At 56.9% G+C, this 17039-nt stretch overlaps 2 protein-coding genes across 5 annotated transcripts; both read left to right on the forward strand.

The window, feature by feature from the left end:
- Positions 1 to 5074: 5074 nt before the first annotated feature.
- OGFOD2 (2-oxoglutarate and iron dependent oxygenase domain containing 2) lies at positions 5075 to 11410 on the forward strand. 3 transcript variants are annotated; one of them, XM_084217007.1, is made up of 7 exons: positions 5075 to 5202; positions 5280 to 5336; positions 7389 to 7499; positions 7970 to 8069; positions 8829 to 8953; positions 9187 to 9441; positions 9973 to 11410. In XM_084217007.1, the coding sequence occupies exons 1-7, from the start codon at positions 5080 to 5082 to the stop codon at positions 10249 to 10251; spliced, it is 1050 nt and encodes a 349-aa protein (XP_084073133.1). In that variant the 5' UTR covers positions 5075 to 5079; the 3' UTR covers positions 10252 to 11410. The 3 variants fall into 3 exon arrangements, with proteins under 3 accessions (XP_084073133.1, XP_084073134.1, XP_084073135.1); XM_084217008.1 differs by lacking the exon at positions 8829 to 8953; XM_084217009.1 differs by lacking the exons at positions 5075 to 5202; positions 5280 to 5336 and having other exon boundaries at positions 7459 to 7510; positions 7989 to 8069.
- Positions 11411 to 11538: 128 nt separating this feature from the next.
- ARL6IP4 (ARF like GTPase 6 interacting protein 4) lies at positions 11539 to 16969 on the forward strand. Of its 2 annotated transcripts, XR_014616590.1 has the most exons (7): positions 11539 to 11610; positions 13225 to 13422; positions 13751 to 14092; positions 14486 to 14603; positions 15745 to 15814; positions 16009 to 16191; positions 16752 to 16969. XR_014616590.1 is itself a non-coding variant. In XM_084217375.1 (6 exons), exons 2-6 carry the CDS (start codon positions 13233 to 13235, stop codon positions 16063 to 16065), a joined length of 777 nt encoding a protein of 258 aa, XP_084073501.1. In that variant the 5' UTR covers positions 11539 to 11610; positions 13225 to 13232; the 3' UTR covers positions 16066 to 16969. The 2 variants fall into 2 exon arrangements, 1 of the variants encoding a protein (XP_084073501.1); XM_084217375.1 differs by having other exon boundaries at positions 16009 to 16969.
- Positions 16970 to 17039: the final 70 nt, after the last annotated feature.

Raw genomic sequence — 17039 nt, forward strand, 5'->3', positions numbered from 1 at the left:
CTTAGGGACAGGACAGAGCTCTCACTGCCCTGTGCCAGGATCTGCACCTCCATTTCACAAAGAGGAGCTGAGCCAGTGAACCTGAGTTGCCAAAGGGATCAGATCCTACATATCCAGTTCCCAGGGCCTCCTCCCTCCTGTCCCATATTCCTCCTGTCATTCCCTGGCAAGAACAACCACAGGCCAGGTGAGATCAGAGAGAACCACACAACCCCGACTGAGTGTAAGAAATGACTGAGCAAACAAAGCACTTTAGCCTGTCTGTGTTTTTTTGGCACACAGCTCACCAAGCACTTCACAGGGGACACTGAGGTCATTTTTCAAGTGAGGGAACCAAGGACTAGAGCGACAAAATGAGCTGCCCAAGGTCACCCAGAGACAGTCAGGAGCTGCCTGCTGACTTTACCGTCCAAGCCCATGTCCCTGCCCACTGGGCCACTACTCCTCATGGCAGCCCAAAACTCCTCACATTTTGGAGCAGGGCTACTTTAAACCTTTGTAGTTACACAGCATCTCCCTGAAGGCTTCTTGTCCCTGCCTAAGGAGGGACTCCCTTGGCTGATTTGGGATGCAGATTACAAGGCAGGGAGCTGGGCAGGCTGGGACACAGCTCTCATTAGCCTGATGGGGCAAGTCAGTCCCTCGTATTTCATCACCCACCTCTGAGCAGCACCACCAGCAGCAGCTCCCCTATGGTGCTGGCCCAGAGGGTCCAGCTCTGCTCCTGCTGCACTTGGCACACACTGAGGTGCCACCTCTCCTGCAAAATGATTTCAAGGCACCACAAGACTTACAATCTCCTTCACCACGTTCTGCTGCTCCTGCACCATGGCTGTGAACGGCGGGAGGCTGTCGGCCTCACCAGAGCCAGCCCCCTGCTCTTTAGAGTCCTTGAGAAAATCCACCTGCAAGGCACAGATTCGGGTGTTACTCCTCAACCACGGCAGGGAAAAAGCTCCTGCAAGGCTCCCCTGGGCCTGGCAGTTACCTCTGAGGACAGGCACACGTATCTGTTGAACATGAGGAAGAAGGGGCTGTACTTGGTGGTGGAGTTGACCGAGGTGCGGAACTCGAAGAGGACGGGGTCCAGGTGTGTGTCCCACTCGCTGGGCTTCTCGTTCACCACGCTGCAGATGGAGGCCCTGAGCACCTCAGCACTGTGGTCACCAGGGCTGGGGGGGTCTGTGGGGTCTGTGGGTGTGAGGAGCTGTGAGATGTTCCAGCGCTCGCACAGGTGCCGGCTCACCTGGGAGAACACGGAGATCACGGCGTGTCAGCCCCACAGCAGCCTCTAAAGCACTGTGTCCCCTGTGCCAGGACAGGCACTGTTCCCCCTGTGCCAGGACAGGCACTGTCCCTCCTGTGCCAGGACAGGCACTATTTGCCCTGTGCCAATCTGAAAATGCTCCCCAGATAAATTAGAGCCTATGAAAATGTTTTGCAATGACTGCTCCCATGCTTGAAGCTCTCCACAGCACCGGGAAGCTAGGTTAATCCCAGGGTAGGGCTGGAATTTTGTGCACATGGTGTCTCCTTCTAAGCAGAGAGGACTTGCACCACTGATCCACAACCTTGAATCCCTGCCAAAGTGAAAGCACTGGCAAATCAGCTCCCACTCCCAACAGGGGCAGGGATAAGGCAGCACCAGTCCCTCGCCCCCACTACACAGCACATCACAACTCTGCCTTCAGGACCTGCTGCCTGCTAAAGGTCACATTGTCCAAAAAACCTGCTGAAGGTCACGTTGCTTCCCCCTGAACCAGCGCACAGCAGACCTACCTCCTCGCAGAAGTCCCAGCTCTGACTGGTGTAAATGTTCTTGGAGGCACCAAACCTGGGCAAGAAAAGGACACACAACTGGTTTTACTCCCTCAGCTGAGGCAGAGCCCAAGGAGTTCCATCTTTATGGGTGCAAATGGGATAGGAAGGGGACAGGACCCTCCAGTGGAGCTGGTGCTATTGAGGCTGCTGTGACCTCGCCAAGAGCAGAGAGAGGTCTGCTGGTCCCTCTGCTCCAAAGCAGGCATCCCTGTTTGCTTTTGAATGATGAGGCAGCAGGAGAAATGAGAGCAGCTTCTTGCTCTGAATTCAAATCTCCACTGGCCCCACGCTGTTTTCCACAAGGACAATGTCACATGGTGACATGAACACTTTCTAGGAGAAATCTGGGAATGGCTTTAAAGCTTCTGCAGAGAACTGGGACACAGCTCCCCTGGCCTCGGGCTACTCAGAGAAACATTTCTGCCTCTTTCTTCTCTGCCCGTAACAGGAGGATAACAGGCTCTTCCCAAAGACTTTGTAAAGAGCAGCTGAGAGCCACTGCATGGTCTCTCCTGTAGAAGGGAGAATTCCTGCTCTCATAGGAAAACATCCTGAGGACACCAGGTATTTTTGCAACTGCAGACGTGCAATGTAACCAACAGCAGAGGAGCCCACCTGTAAAAAACAGTAGCCAGGGCTTTAGCCACGGAGAAGGGATCTTTCTTCTGCAGAGGAGCAGCCTCCACCCACTTGGTGAAGTAGTCAGTCACAAGCAGGACATGTGTGTTGCTCTGGCTTGTCTCAGGAAAAGGCCCTGCATAAACAGCCATAAAAAAAAAAAAATCAATCTGATGCCCTCATATCCCCCAAACGGGCAAAGTGAAAAACCCAATCGCTGCAGAAGTGACCACGACTCTCTTCTGCAATGTCCTTCGGCCAGAATATTTTTGGTGACCTTGGTCAGCAAAAATACACCCACGGGAGGCTCAGCTCTGGGGAAGAGAGCCCGCCCACAGCTCCCAGCGTGTGCGCAGAGGGATCTGAGCCAAGCCCAGGGATCAGGTTGCAGCCTGGGCAGCTGCTGTGGCCTCCTTGGCACCTCCTCAGAGGCAGCGGCAGCTTTCCCTCGGTGCTGCTGCGTGTGGCAGCAGGTCTGCCACGCTCCCGGCTGGAGGGAGGAGCCCCGAGAGCCACTTGAGCCACTCACTCACTCACCGTGGATGTCTAATCCCAGCACTTCCCAGGGGTATTCCACCCTGACGGGCCGGGCTTTCCGCATCAAGTTCTTGTTGTGCTCCGCGTTCTGGCACGTTTCACACATCTTGATCTGGAGAGAGAAAAGAGGGATCAAAGGACTCGGGAACGTGCTGATGGATCCTGTCAGACTCAGACTGCGCTGTGAGACACACAGCAGGGCTGAGCACTTTCTCCCAACAAAATAAGGAGGTGCAGGAAAAAAAGAGGATGAAACACAACAGGCTGACGCATCTCACCTTTCACAAGGCTCACCTGACAGCTTTCTCTGACACAATAACCAAATTTCTCAACGTGGCCTACAGCTAAGCTATTTCTCACCCTGTTTCCAGGCAAATTTTTATTGTATTTTGACCTCCTACTGCTGGTTAGAGAAATCCTCAGCCCTAGGATGCTGGAGGAGCTCAGACCATGCAATGTAAGCATACTCGTTAAACCACAGTGCTGCAGAGTCCTGCTGCAGGGAAATGCCAGCAATGAGACACGCAAAGCAAAGCAGCTTCTCTCAAAGATCCTCCTCTTGCCAAAGTTTAGGGAATTGGGAAGCTCTGGAAAGAATCCAAACTGCCCAAAGCTAGACTCAGCAACTTGTCTGAAACAATCCCACACTGCCATGCTGACCAAAACTGCCCAGCACGAGGAGGATGAGGAGGCTTCCTGATATTCAGAAGACATCCAGCCTACCCAGCTGCCTCGGGATGTTCCAAGATTCACCTGCAGAGTAGCCCGGTGTGTGGCTTCCCAGCACATGCACAGGGAATGACATCATCCCTGCACCAGCGCTGCTGCCTCGGGACGGCTGCCAGCACCGGTGTCACGGTCACGGTCACTGCCCTCCACTTACCCAGTCCACAACATCCTTCACGATGCCCAGCCAGTAGTACCGGCTCTGGATGCGGTGCACGGTCTTCTTCTGGCCCAGGTGGTTCCCGATTTCGGTGAAATGGCTTTCCAGGAAGACCTGTCGCCTCCGCTCGGGGTCCACGATCACCTCGCGCTTCTCCTCCTTCTTGGGTCCCACATAGTAGAGGCAGCCGTCTGCGGATGCCAGAGGTTTGTCTGCAACAACGCCCTCTCACAGCTGCTCACCGCCAGAAAAGGGTCATTTTCCACAGTGGGAAACCCAGCTCAGACACCGCTACGGGGGCTGCGCTGCCTGGGGAGCTCCTGGACGAGCTGCTAAGCTGGAATCACCCCTACGCACGCCCACGGAGCTTTTCTGCACCCAGAACTGTGTGAAATTCTCCGCTACCACAAAGCCGCGGGGCGGCCGTGGAGCACCAGAGCCGCCCGGGCTGACGCGACCCCGCTCGGTGCCCCTGAGGCGATGCCGGGCCCGGGGCCGGCCGGGGAGCGGCGGCCGCGATGGCGCTGCCCAGAAGCGGCATCCCCTCCCCACGCCGAGCCTCCGGCACATCCATCCCCCCGTGTGAGCGGGGCCGGCACCCGCCGGCCTCTCCCCCAGGCTGCCCCCGGGGCAGGCCCAGGGCAGCCCGACCCCGCCGCGCTGCCCCCCGGTCCCCACCGTCCACGATGAACTTCTGGGCGTAGCGCTTGAGGTTCTTCCTCTTGATGGAGCAGAAGCTGGGCGGGAAGCAGCCCTCGGCCAGCAGCCGGTAGATGTCCTCGAACTTGCTGCCGTAGCCGCAGGGTTCGGCCGCCACCACCACCTCCCGCTCGGCCTCGGGCAGCGCCGCGTCCATGGCCGGGCCGGGCCGGGGCCGTGCTCACCCCGCCGCGCGCGTCCCCGGAGCGCGCCCCCGCGCCCCGCGCGCGCTCCCGCAGCGGGAGCTCAGGGACCGTCTGCAAAGAACCTTCGGTGGCCGCTGCCGCTCCGAGCGGGCCCGGCCCGGCCCTGAGGGCTGCTGGGCAGCGGCCGCGCTGCGGGACCTGGCCCCGGTGGCGTCACGGAGGTGACAAAAACAACGAGCGTAAAACCGGGGAGAACGGGCGATTCCCCCCTTTCCGTTTTCGCCCCGGTTGGGAATTTGCCGATGCGCCCTCCCACGGACGGAAGCGGAGCCCTTTGAGGGCAGGACCGAGACGCGTTCGCCGGCAGGAAACATGTCCGCGGGCCGGCCGTTCCGCGGGTGCGCCTGCTTCTTCACCGACAACATCTTCGTGGGGCGGTTCGGGCTCCACGTGCGGTACCGGGACGGGCCGCAGCTCCGCCGGGACCACGGCCGGGTAGCGCGGGGGGCGGGCGGGCCGGGGACAGCGGGCCGCGGCGGCGGCCGCGGCGGTGACGGGCCCGTGTGTTGCAGGCGCTGCGGGAGCGCGGCTGCCGGAGCGAGGAGCAGTTCCGGGAGGTGCTGAGGGAGGTGAGCAGCGGGAGCCCCTCACGGCCGCCGGGGGCTCGGGACACCGAGCCGCAGGACGGGCTGGGTGCGGAGGGACATTAAAACTCATCCTGGCCATGGCAGGGACACCTCCCGCTGTCGCAGGCTGCTCCCAGCCCCTCCAGCCTGGCCTTGGGCACTGCCAGGGATCCAGGGACAGCCGCAGCTGCTCTGGGCGCCCTGTGCCAGGGCCTCACCTCCCTCACAGGGAGGAATTTCTCCCCAAAATGCCCGTCCTCTGTCCGTGTGAAGCCATTCCCTGCGTCCTGTCCCCCCAGCCCTTGTAAATCGTCTCTCTCCGTCGTTTTTTGTCGGCCCCTTCGGGCCCTGCAAGGCCACACTGAGCTCACCCCAGAGCTCCTCCTGGGCCGTGAGCACCCCCGGCCCTGCCAGCAGAGCTGCTCCTTCCCTCCGCCCATCCCGGGGCCCCTCCGCGCTCTCGCTCCCGGGAGGGTTTGAGGAGCCCCGGCCCCTCAGGGATCCCCTCGGCAGCGGCGGTGCCTCACGCCGGGGGTCGGTCCCCGGGGGAGTCCGGAGCTCCCCCTGTTCCTGCACCGCGTCCCGATCCAGCCGGGGCCGGGCGGAGTCCCGGGGGAAGAATTCCCCGCGGGCGCCATCAGCGAGGAGTTTATTCGGCCGCCGCCCTGCAATTAAATCCTGTCAGCCGACACATCCGAGCCGCTCCCTGCTCGGATTTACTCCGCTGGCTGCCAGTGCCCTCCTTTGTCTTTCCTTGTCCCTTCTCCTGCCAATCATTTTTAAAGGCAGCCCCGAGATGGGATCCTGCAGAAATTCACCCTTTATCACAAAATTTCTGCTTTTTTCCAGGCCAGGGACAGGGATCAGTCACTCACCAGCTCCAATGTCACCTGACACTAAGGGACAGACAGGTTCTTTTAAGAATTCTTGGCAGAATGATGGTGGCTGTAAATCATACTGTAATTAAAGCTTTATTAACTGGATATTATGATTCATACAGCAGAGAATTTATGAGTAGAACAGCACAGGATTTCCCCAGGCAGAATCAATGGAGCACAACGAGCAATGTGATCCAGAATTTATAAAACGAGATCCTAACTTTGGCTGTAATTTATAATCACCTCGGTCCTAAGTACTTTTTAACCACCCAGGCTCTCTGCAGATCTGCTCAGACCTTCATGCAAGGTTTGCTGTACCAATATAAACATCACAGAGGAGACTCAGAAATTACACAAGCAAATAGGAGTCACTCAGTGCTGGCAGGAAGCAGATGACAGTGGCTGTCCCTGGCTGGGGGAGGGCACAGCTCTCCCTGTCCAGCAGCAATTCCAGTCCAAATTTCCCACTTAGAACTCAGTTCTGATTTTTTAGGCAGTGCTGGGTTACAGATCCCTGCCCTGTGACCTTGGGGCTGGGAGGGAGGGGAAGAGGAAGGAAGCTGAGAAATCTGTTGGATTTGTCTGCTTGGTTCCTAAGACCTTCAGGGCCTGACACTGAGGGAAAGGGAATGAGCACAGGAGCTGCCTGGTCCCAGAGAATGGCTGCTCACTCTCTCCTCACTGAGGATTGCTACAAATGAATCTCGTGAGGGGGAAATAAACGGGAGGAGCTGCCTGGATCAGCTGTTTGCTCTGAAAGGGCACCTTAGCCTGTCTCCACCACACTTAGCAGTAATCCCTTCATGACAGGACTTGTCTCACTCCCAGGAAATGTCTTTATTTTGGACAATGCCTCTATTGTCAGAACAAAAACCAGATTCTGGAGGTGTCAGAATGCCTGAAGGGGCTGAGACCTCACAGCTCCACTTGACACTTCCACAGGAAAGTCCTCAGTCACTTTTTAAGCCACCTGTAAAGGGAACATCAGTTCCTCTCAGGCATTTGGTCCCAGATATTTGCTGGACTTGTCTTGACCACAGAAAACCAAAGCAAACACTCTGTGTCCCAGAGGTGCCCCCAAACAAAAATAACTGGTTTAAAACTAGGAGCAGATTCCTGGAGCTGTTTCCCTCAGCCCTGCTGATTTCTGACAGTGTGCTCTGTTGTTTACTTGCAGATTGAGGCAGAAGTGCAGAGGAGAAAACAGTTACCCCATCAGTCAGTGGAACGCAGAGCCATCATCTCCAAGTGCTACAAACCAAAACACCCAGAGGTGTACACTCTGCAGGTACACAGGAGGTTTGGGAATCTCTTTTGTACTGAGAAAAAAATCACCTGAGAGTTTTACTTTTGCAGTTTGTTTCCCCCTCTCCTCGGGATTGCACTGTGCTAAAGCTGAATTAAAACACAGGTGTAGCATATGAAAACTGGATTTAAAACTTTAAAAACACGACAGCACAGCGTGCTCTCCAGGCAAGATTCCTGGTGTTCCAGCCAGGAAAGGCTCTTTCCTGTCATGTCTGTGATAGATCTGGCCAGTTACTCCTAAAAAATCCATGAACTAAAGCAAGCAGCAACTGCCCTGCCCCACCAGGTAAAGCACCAGTGCCATTCTGCATTTCCTGCTGTGGAATTACCCAAGTGTGACTCAGCCTTGCTCCCTAGCGACTGGGTATTTCCCTGGGAGCCCATTTCCCTCTGGGCTTTGCAGGCTGATTGTGTTTCTGTGTGATTTTCCCATCCTTCTCTTGACACCAGGATTCCTTCCTGGCCCCAGAGTTTCTGGAAATCGAGAGGTTCTGCAGTTCTCCAGGTGCTGATCTCCAGGGCCTCCTGAGCTACCTCGAGTCCTTCTCAGGTAAAGAAAACAACACCTGATCACACAGATCTCCCTGGTGACAGCTGTTCCCAGGCCCTGTCTGGAACAGCTCTGCTGGGACACAAGCTGAGGCAAACAGGATGCTACTCCTGCCTGAGGAGGGTCTCTGGAGAGGCAGCAGATCTGCTCTGGATCAGAGGCTGTTTTCTGCTTTCCCATCCCAGCCTGCTGATGTCTCACCAGAGGCTCCAGCTGCAGCAGGGCTGGGGTTTTGGTTGTTCCACACCTCACCTGGGAGCCTGCTGAGGGAGCACTGGGAGCCCAAGCTTGGCTTTCCTCCCCAAGTGCCTTCCCATTGCAGACAGTTCCTGTGGGTTAGTCTGGGCTGAAACAGCTTCAGTCTAGATTTCAGTCTTTGAGAAGGAGAGCTGGGTTTCCAGCTTCCCTGGAGGCAGCTGTGAGGCTCCCTGCTTACCAGAAAAGCTGCCAAGATGCAGATGAAAGAGGCAGAGCTGCCTCCTTCCCTCAAGGCAAAGGACAGCAATGTCTGTGTGCAGGGCTCCTGGATTTATCCGGATTTATCCAGGGCACCAGTTCCAGCCACAGCCTTCTGCTCTGGAAATGAGGGACCAGCATGAAAAACAACAAATACACCCCAGGGCTGATCCAGGGATTGGTCCTGGCACAAGTGGAGCCTGTGGGTGCTGTGCTCTCACTGCCACCAGCTCAGTGCAGCTGCACAGGCAGCCAGCAACACTGGGAACCTCCCCAGCAAACTCTGTCCCCCTGTCCTGACAGATAAGAGGATCTATCGGCTCCCAGTGTTCACAGAGCAGTTCTGCCAGGCCTTGCTGGATGAGCTGGAGAACTTTGAGCAGTCAGACATGCCTAAGGGCAGGCCCAACACCATGAACAACTACGGGGTAGGACTCAGCCCTTGTGCTTCTTTTCCTCCAAATTTAAATCAAGGAGAGTTTTTAAAGAACACTCACCTTTTAATCTTATTACTCTGTTTTTTCCCCCATCCCTCTCCACTTTGATCCTCCTTCTTTTTCCCTTTGCTCCAAAGTCCTTGAGCTGAGCCAGCAGCAGGGCTGGAGGAGGGCAGAGCTCTGAGGAGGCTGCTGAGCTGCTCCCCCCCGCTGTCCTGGCACAGGTTCTGCTGAACGAGCTGGGCATGGACGAGCATTTCCTGACGCCGCTGCGGGAGCGGCTCCTGCCCATGACGGCGCTGCTGTACCCGGAGCTGGGCGGGGCCTGCCTGGACAGCCACAAAGCCTTCGTGGTCAAGTACTCCCTGCACGAGGACCTGGACCTGAGCTCTCACTACGACAACGCCGAGGTCACCTTGAACGTTTCCCTGGGAAAAGAATTCACGGAAGGAAACCTGTACTTTGGGGAATTCAACCAGGTACTGAGCACGTCACACTCACCTCTCCCTCCTCAGCCCTCAGCTTCCAGGCATCCTACAAAACAATTCTTCACTTCTGACAGTCAGAACTGCTCTGTCCCTTCCCCATTTCTTGGTTATACAGGACCCTCTTTTGCTGCAATATTCCCATATCCATTACCAACATTCAGTATTTTGATGAGAGGGCAGATGCAGCTTCACAGTAGAAACTGGAGTGAAACAAACCATCCCCTTTCCACATCTGAAACTGTGAGCAGGGAGGTGCTGAGGGAGAGATTTATTTCAGATGTGACTTCAACCTACATCTCTAGCCCCTGTTTTTAGGGCAAGAGAAGGCTAGAAGCTCCCATGCAGCAGTGAAATGTGGGGTTTTTTGCTTGAATCTCTCTAAATTCCCTCTGAGCTTGGCACTGGGAATGAGGGTTTGCCCTCTCCATGGTGCTCCCTGGGTGCTGTGGGGTAAGAGGTGACAAATCTCAACCATTTGATTGCTTTAATGGTGTGACACAAATCCCCCTGCCTTTGTTGCAGGATCCCAGCCCCGTGCCCAAGTACATCGAGGTGGAGCACGTGGGAGGCCGGGGGCTGCTGCACCGAGGGGGGCAGATCCACGGGGCCCTGCCCATCGCCTCGGGGGAGCGCTGGAACCTGATCGTGTGGATGAGATCATCGGCCGTCCGCAACCGGCTGTGCCCCATGTGCCGCCGGAAACCCGAGCTGGTGGAGGCTGAGGGCTTCGGGGACGGCTTCACCGAGCCCCCCCCGCCGGAGGAGCTGCCCCCGACCGTCAATGTCTGTGCCCTGGGCTAGCAGGGGGAATTCCCACACCTCTCTGACCACCAGAGTCCTGCGAGGAGCAGCTCTGACCTTGGGAAGGGATGCAGAGCCAGCCCTGCCAGGATTCCAGCTGGAACTCGGCTCCTGAGGGCTCAGGCTGGGCCTGGAGGACTCTGCAAGGCACAGAAACCCCAGCTCTGATTCCCTGCAGGAGCTCTCTCAATATTTCCAAGTGCACAAGGAAAGCAGCCAAAGCTCCTCGGTCTCTCTGCCAACAGCAGCGTCCCAGGTCCCACTGGAAATGGGGCAGAATGGGACAATAAACCATTTCTGTGCTGTTCTTAGGGCTCCTGTCCTCTGCCAGGGGAAGAGCTTTGTGCTGCTGAGTGGGCAGGAAGGATCTGCTCAGGAATGAGATCCAGGTGATTCATACCGAGCTGCTGGGAATTACCATCACTGCATGTTTGTCTAACCCAGCTCAGAAAAATCCCCCAGGAGCAACACTGATCCCCCAGGGTGGCTCAGAGATCTCCCAAGGCTTCTTGGGAGCACAACATTCCCTTTCAAAGGTTTTGTCAACCTTATTAAGCAGAGCCAGAGCTCTGGGAGCCACCTGCAGCACAGTAGAACTTCCCAGAGGAGGATGAGATGAACACTTAACTTTGCTTTAGTTATATGAGCCAGTGAAATATAAAACAACTCTGCCAGCCTGGGTGCAGCAGCAGACGAGGCCTGGGGCTGCTGAATTTGGCACCAAGATCCCCCAGGAACTGATGGATTGGAAGGGTTGAGTGCTTTCTCCTCCTTCCTTCCAGCTGGCTGAAAGCTTGTGACTCTTCCATCTACTAAACAGACTAAAAAAGCCAAATATCGTCTGGTTTCTCTGTGGAAAATCAACTCGATATTCAATAGATGCTGCTGAATTTAGGAGGGCTTTTCCACTGATGTGTTCAGTGCAGTAACTGGAGCACAAGGGCCGTCACATCGGTCATTGTGGAGGGCTGGACTGTGAGCAGCTCGCACAAAAGCTGCTCAGTGGAGCTCTCCCAGCGGCCCCGCTGGATTTTAGCACAGGGCACTGATGAGCTGCTCATTAGCAAAGCTCATTTAAATTACACCGGGGGAAGGAAACCGGAGGTTGTATCTGAGCGAGGAGTCGCTACCAAGAAGCGCAGTCTGGAAGCCTTTACCTCGTTCACTGGCGAACGTGAGCGCTCCCGCTCTGCTCGAATCCACCCCAAAACCTGAGCGGCAGCCCGGGCCAGGCGGGCCCCGGAACCAAAGAGCGCGGCCCGGCTGCCGCCCGGCCCCGCACGGGACGGACAGAGGCGGGAGGCGGCCAGCGCGGCCCCGACGGCGGGAGCCCCGCTCGGGGCGGCGGGACCCGGCCCGGTGAGTCCCCGCTCCTCTTACCTGCGGCGGGGCCGGGCCGGGCCGGCTGAGGACACCGGAGAAGGGCGGGCCGGGGGGTCACAGGCCCGAGCGCTGCGGCGGCCCCGGGGCTGGGGGGTGCTAAAGAGCTGCGCACTTAAAGGGACCGCGCCTGGAGCCGCGCGCGCAGAACGCGCCCGCTGAGCTCTTAAAGGGACAGCGCACCTCGTGCTGAACTCTTAAAGGGCCAGCGCACCTTGTGCTGAACTCTTAAAGGGACAGCGCATCTTGTCCTGAGCTCTTAAAGGGCCAGCGCACCTTGTCCTGAACTCTTAAAGGGACAGCGCACCTTGTCCTGAGCTCTTAAAGGGCCAGCGCACCTCGCGTGCCGCAGGCTCCCCGTGCCGGCCTGAGCGCAGGGCCAGTCCCTCCAGCCGCCCAGGGCAGAGCAGCGCCGGGGCCGGGCCTGGGCAGGGCTGGGCGGGCGGGAGGAGTCGCTGTGGGCCCCTCTTGGTGTCAGGGTGGAGGTGAGAGCCCGGCTTGGGGCACAGCCGGCCTGGGATGCTGCTGTCTGAGCCCAGTTCCAGACCCAGTGGTCCTGCTGCTGTGGATGTATAACAGTGGGTTTTTTCCTGCTGCCACCGCCAGAAAGGAAAGATCCGAGTCCCAAACACTGCCCCAGCGAGGCCCAGTGCAAGGGGCAGCTGCTGGGCGCGTGTGCATGGAGGACTCTCATCCTCTCATCCTTCCCTGCATGCTCATAATGGTTCTCATTGGTTCTGGGGTTTTTTCCTGATTGAAATTTCCCTATGGAAATCAAAGGTCTGATTTGCTTGGGAGCAAATCCAAATTGCTGCCTGGGAATGTTGAGGTGGTAAACAAACAATTCATTAAATGTGGGGGTTGGAAGGTGGCTGTGAGAAAGTGTTTCCCAGCTCCTGCTCTGCCCATGGTGCCAGTTTGTTTTTTAAATTAATGAGAGCATGGATCACACTGGCCTGGGGCTGATGGACGGGGGTAGCAGCTCAATGCATCATCTGTTTTCCAAGAGTAAATTGGAATATTAAAAATTCATCCTTCCCCTTGGCTTGTGCCTGCTCGCAGCATTTTAAGTAACAGGGTGATGACTCGGGGAGGACGTTTTGTTCTGCTCACTGTGGCTGCTGTGTCCATCACCCCTTGCCTGTGTCCATCTGTGGTGCAGCTTCTCCTGCTGGCTCCTGGTGCCATGGAGTGACCAGGGAGTGACCACGGGGTGACCAGGGAGTGACCATAGGCACAGCCCTGCTGCAGACACGGCCCCAGGCCCCTCCGTGCCTGCCCCAGCGGGGTCAGCCTGATCCTGCAGGGACAAACAGCAGGAGCACAGGGAAAAGCTGCCTGGGGACACTTGTCTGAGGCAGCTGAGGGCTGTCCCTGTGCCAGCTCCCTGCCCAGGGCTCCGTGTTGGGGGTTGGTGAAATTCCCCGAGGCCACGGCCGTGATGGGAGATCGCCAGAGCTGGTGTGAGCAGGGAGGGAGTTTACCTGGAGCAAGTGTGCCAGGGCTGCTGGCTCAGGCTGGAGTGGAGGATTTTGGGGCTGCTGGGCAGGGTTGGTCCCCCCTGGCTCTGATGTGACCCCTCCCTTTCCCCAGGAGCTGCCATGGCCCACAGCCGCTCGCGGAAGCGCTCGCGGAGCAGGAGCAAAAGCAACTCTCGGAGCAGGCAGGAGAGGAAGGAGAAGAAAAGGAGGAAGAGCAGCAAGGACTCGCAGCAGGGCAGCAGCTCTCCACTGAGGAAGAGGATCTCTGGCTCTCATGGACACACCTCCAGCTCGGCAGCAGCCAGGGAAGGTGGGGAAGGCCCCTGAGCCTTTGCTTTCACCACATTTCCCTGGGGCACGTGCACAGAGAGGGCCCAGGGGAAGAAGAGGGTCCCTGGTTTCAGCTGGTGTCTGTCACCTTGTCCTGCACTTTGTGCTCATTTTAGTCTCGTTCTGACAAGTTCAGAGCTCTCAGCCCCTCCATGAGCTGCCCTGGTACCACAGAGGATCCTGGGTTGAACATGGGCACAGAGGGAAATTCCAGGCAGGAAAGGAACCAGGCTGGGAGGGGGATAAAAAACATCTCTGCTGCTGCAGGGCCAAGGCTGCTGCACTCACCCTCTTCTTGTGTATTGCAGAAAAGAAGAAGGGAGGAAAGGACAAAAAGAAGAGGAAGGCCAGTACCTCTTCCTCTGGGACGTCTTCGTCCACCAGCTCTTCCTCATCTTCCTCTTCCTCCAGCTCCTCTTCTGATGATTCCAGTGACAGTGACTCCAAAGTAAAGAAGAGTCAAGACAGCAAAAAAAAGCAGGGGAAACAGAAAGACAAAAAGAAGAGGAAGAAGAAGAAGAAAAAAATAAAGAAGAAATCAAAGAAGAAGGCAAAGGAGAGAGCTAAGGAGGAGAAAGCCAAGGGAGAAGAGGTGCCAGGCCCCTCGCTGGAGCAGTGGCAGAAGGAGTCAGTGGTGGACTCTGGGCCAGGTAATGAAGCTCTTTCCCTCCTGCTGGAGCCTGTGCTGGTCCCTTTCCATCTGGGATGTGTGAGGGAAGCAGGGCTGAGTACAGGCAAGAGCCCCAGGCTCCCCTCCCTCCTGTGTACGGTGCTCACCTTTGAGCCACACTCAGAGATGGGTTTGTTCAGTGTTAGGATGTGGTTTATAGATGGGAGTGGGGAACAAAGAGAATGGAAGGACAGTCAGCAGTAAAATCCCGGCAAAGCTGGTCCAAAGGGATGTGAAGTGTCCCTTTCTTTGTGAGATTTGGCTCCACGTCCCGAGCACCACCAGGAATGGGGTGTGGAATGTTGTCCATGGGCTGCAGCCCTGGTGCTGTGCCCTCTCCTGGAGCACAGCTGTGACTGAGCACTGCATCCAGTTCTGACAGATGAACAGAAATCCCGGATCCAGGCCATGAAGCCAATGACAAAGGAGGAGTGGGATGCGAGGCAGAGCGTCATCAGGAGAGTGGTGGATCCCGAAACGGGGAGAACCAGGTATGACCCTGGGGAAGAGGGAGATGGGTTCTCCATTCCCTTCCATGCTGAGTGGGCTGGGGGCCTGGAGGATGCCTGTCCATGGCACTGCAGCACCACACCTGAACCCCCTTCAGCAGCAAAGGCCTGAGCCAACCCCTCTCATCAGGCTGTTGTGACTTACCCAGAAAGTGACACCATGACACCAAACCATTGAATTGTGCTGGGGCTCCACACAAGGGACTCTGGGCTGTGTCTCAGTATCCTGTTGCTGCATCCACTTACATTTCAGCTCCAAAGCCCTGGGCCCTGGTTAGCACCCAGGTGGGAGTGAGGAGCATGTGCCCTGTGGGGTTACAGACAGCGATCAAACCCAAGTTCATTTAGCTGCCAAATAGAAATGACCCAGTTTTTAATAAACTGCATCTTCTCAGCAAGCAGAAAACGTCATGCTGAAGAGAATTGGGTATGACAAGTCCAGTCTTAAAATAGAAGGCAGCCTGCAGGGCTCAGGGAGGTGTGGAACAAAGGTCGGTTCCCTGTAAGGCACGTAATGAAGACAATTAAATTTCTATTCATGTCTGGAGGTGTGAGCCGCCTCCAACACTGCTTGGAATTTGCTCAGCAAGATATTCCCCAGCCTGGCTGCATTTCAGGCCCAAACTGGCTCCTGTTCCTGAATGGCTTTGCAGTTTCCTGGGGCAGCCAGGACCACACCTGAATTCTATGAAAAAAGAGGTTTTGCATGGGTTGAGGCACTGTGGATTGTAGGGTGACAGGGGATGCTTTCATTAGGAGTGTTTTGCTGTGCCAGTGTGACTGCACACATCAGGCAGTGCCCACAGCCTGGGGCAGAGCCAGCTGGCCCTCAGTTCTCAGGGGAGCACTCCTGTCCTTGCTGCAGTGTGGTGACATTAATCCCATGGGAGCAATGGCAAAGCCTGCTGTGCTGTTACAGCTTGACACAAAAACAAAGTCACAAAATGCAATGTCAGGGGTGGGTCAGCACTGGCCTTGCCTGGAGGTGCATCAGCCCAGCCCTGCTCCTGGATTTGGGGGAGCTGGGGCACAGCGGGTGCCCTCGGGGTGGGGGTCAGCACCCTTGCAGCTGCAGGAACTGGCCAGTACCCTCAGGGCTCCTGGGCCTCTGTTTGTCTTGCAGGCTCATTAAGGGGGACGGGGAAGTCCTGGAAGAAATCGTCAGCAAGGAGAGACACAAGGAGATTAACAAGGTAGGGGGAACTGGCCACCAGCATGAGCTGCACGGGGGTCTGGGCACAGCCAGGGAGCTGCTGCACCCAGAGGGGTTCTGTTTCCAGCCTGGAGACAAGCTGAGCCCTGGCAGCACTGCCAGGGCCCCCAGGGTGGTGCTGGTGGTCCTGCAGGCCTGGGCAGGGAGCCTGTGAGTGCTGTGTGTCCCTTGCAGCAAGCCACGCGCGGGGATGGGCTGGCCTTCCAGGTGAGGACGGGGATGCTGCAGTGAGGGCAGGCACCAGCCAGCCTTGGAGCCCATCCTGTGCCCCTGCCAGCCCGGGGGGAGCCTCTGCCTCTGGACCACGCAGACAGCACCGTGTCAAGATGTTCCCCAGGGGCCCTTTCCAGCTGCTCTGTAAGTTACTGACTGGGAAGGAGAGTGACTTTTTAGTGGCTCCTCTCCCAGTAAACAGCTTCTCCCCTCCCTGTCCCAGCTCAGGCCAGTGTGGCTGTAATGTACCTGAGCCATTTGCCCTGATGCTTCTCTGGATGCTGGAGGAGCTCAGCAGCACCCAGGGCACAGGCTCAAGGGCTGAGCACCTCAGGGTGCTCTGGGCTTTGGGGGGCAGGAGCCAATGCTGTGGCCAGGACAGGGTGTGTACCAAGGCCACAAAACACACAGCTGGTTGCCACTTCTGCCCCTCAGGGGCTGCCCATGGCCCTTTCCCTGCTGGATCTGGCTTACAGCCCCTTTGCACTCACTGAGCCTGCTCAGGCTGCAGCTCCTCTGCACCCCTGAGTGCCACCCTCCACTGTGCCCCAGGGCTTCTCTCAGCCTTCCTGCAGCTTCACCTCCTTGGGTAGGGGAGCACTGACCTGGCACACTGCACTGGCATCTGTGCAGGTGTGCTTTGTGCAGGGGTGGTTTTGCCTTGCTCTCTGCTCCTGCATGCAACTCGTGTCCCTTCCCCACAGCACAGGCCCTGGGCAGCGCTGGGGCTCTGGGCTTCTCGGGGCCCAGGGCTGCTCTGAAGTGAACACAGCAGCCTTTTCCCTTGCTGGGAGGTCCATAAATCTGCAAACTGTAAAAAAGAAAAGGACAAATGGGTTAAAGGACAAATGGGTTCTGCAGGACTGATCTCCACAGAGGGTTTCCTCATTCTGTTCATGGCTGTAACCCCATTAAACTGGCACCTGCTCACATCTGATGACTTGTCTGTTCCTAGAGTATTCCCCGCCCCAAAAAAAAGCAGACAGAGAAAA

This window comes from Fringilla coelebs (genome assembly GCF_963513975.1).
Source record: "Fringilla coelebs genome assembly, chromosome: 17".
Classification (NCBI taxonomy): domain Eukaryota; kingdom Metazoa; phylum Chordata; class Aves; order Passeriformes; family Fringillidae; genus Fringilla; species Fringilla coelebs.

What these genes read in the sequence shown, in the direction of transcription:
- OGFOD2 (XM_084217007.1), top strand. Translation starts at nt 5,080, where the DNA reads ATGTCCGCGGGCCGGCCGTTCCGCGGGTGCGCCTGCTTCTTCACCGAC. An exon ending in CAGAGGTGTACACTCTGCAG is followed by an intron (nt 7,500 to 7,969) that starts GTACACAGGAGG and finishes TCTTGACACCAG; the next exon opens with GATTCCTTCCTGGCCCCAGA. An exon ending in CTACCTCGAGTCCTTCTCAG is followed by an intron (nt 8,070 to 8,828) that starts GTAAAGAAAACA and finishes CTGTCCTGACAG; the next exon opens with ATAAGAGGATCTATCGGCTC.
- ARL6IP4 (XM_084217375.1), top strand. Translation starts at nt 13,233, where the DNA reads ATGGCCCACAGCCGCTCGCGGAAGCGCTCGCGGAGCAGGAGCAAAAGC. An exon ending in AGTGGTGGACTCTGGGCCAG is followed by an intron (nt 14,093 to 14,485) that starts GTAATGAAGCTC and finishes CACTGCATCCAG; the next exon opens with TTCTGACAGATGAACAGAAA. An exon ending in GACACAAGGAGATTAACAAG is followed by an intron (nt 15,815 to 16,008) that starts GTAGGGGGAACT and finishes TGTCCCTTGCAG; the next exon opens with CAAGCCACGCGCGGGGATGG.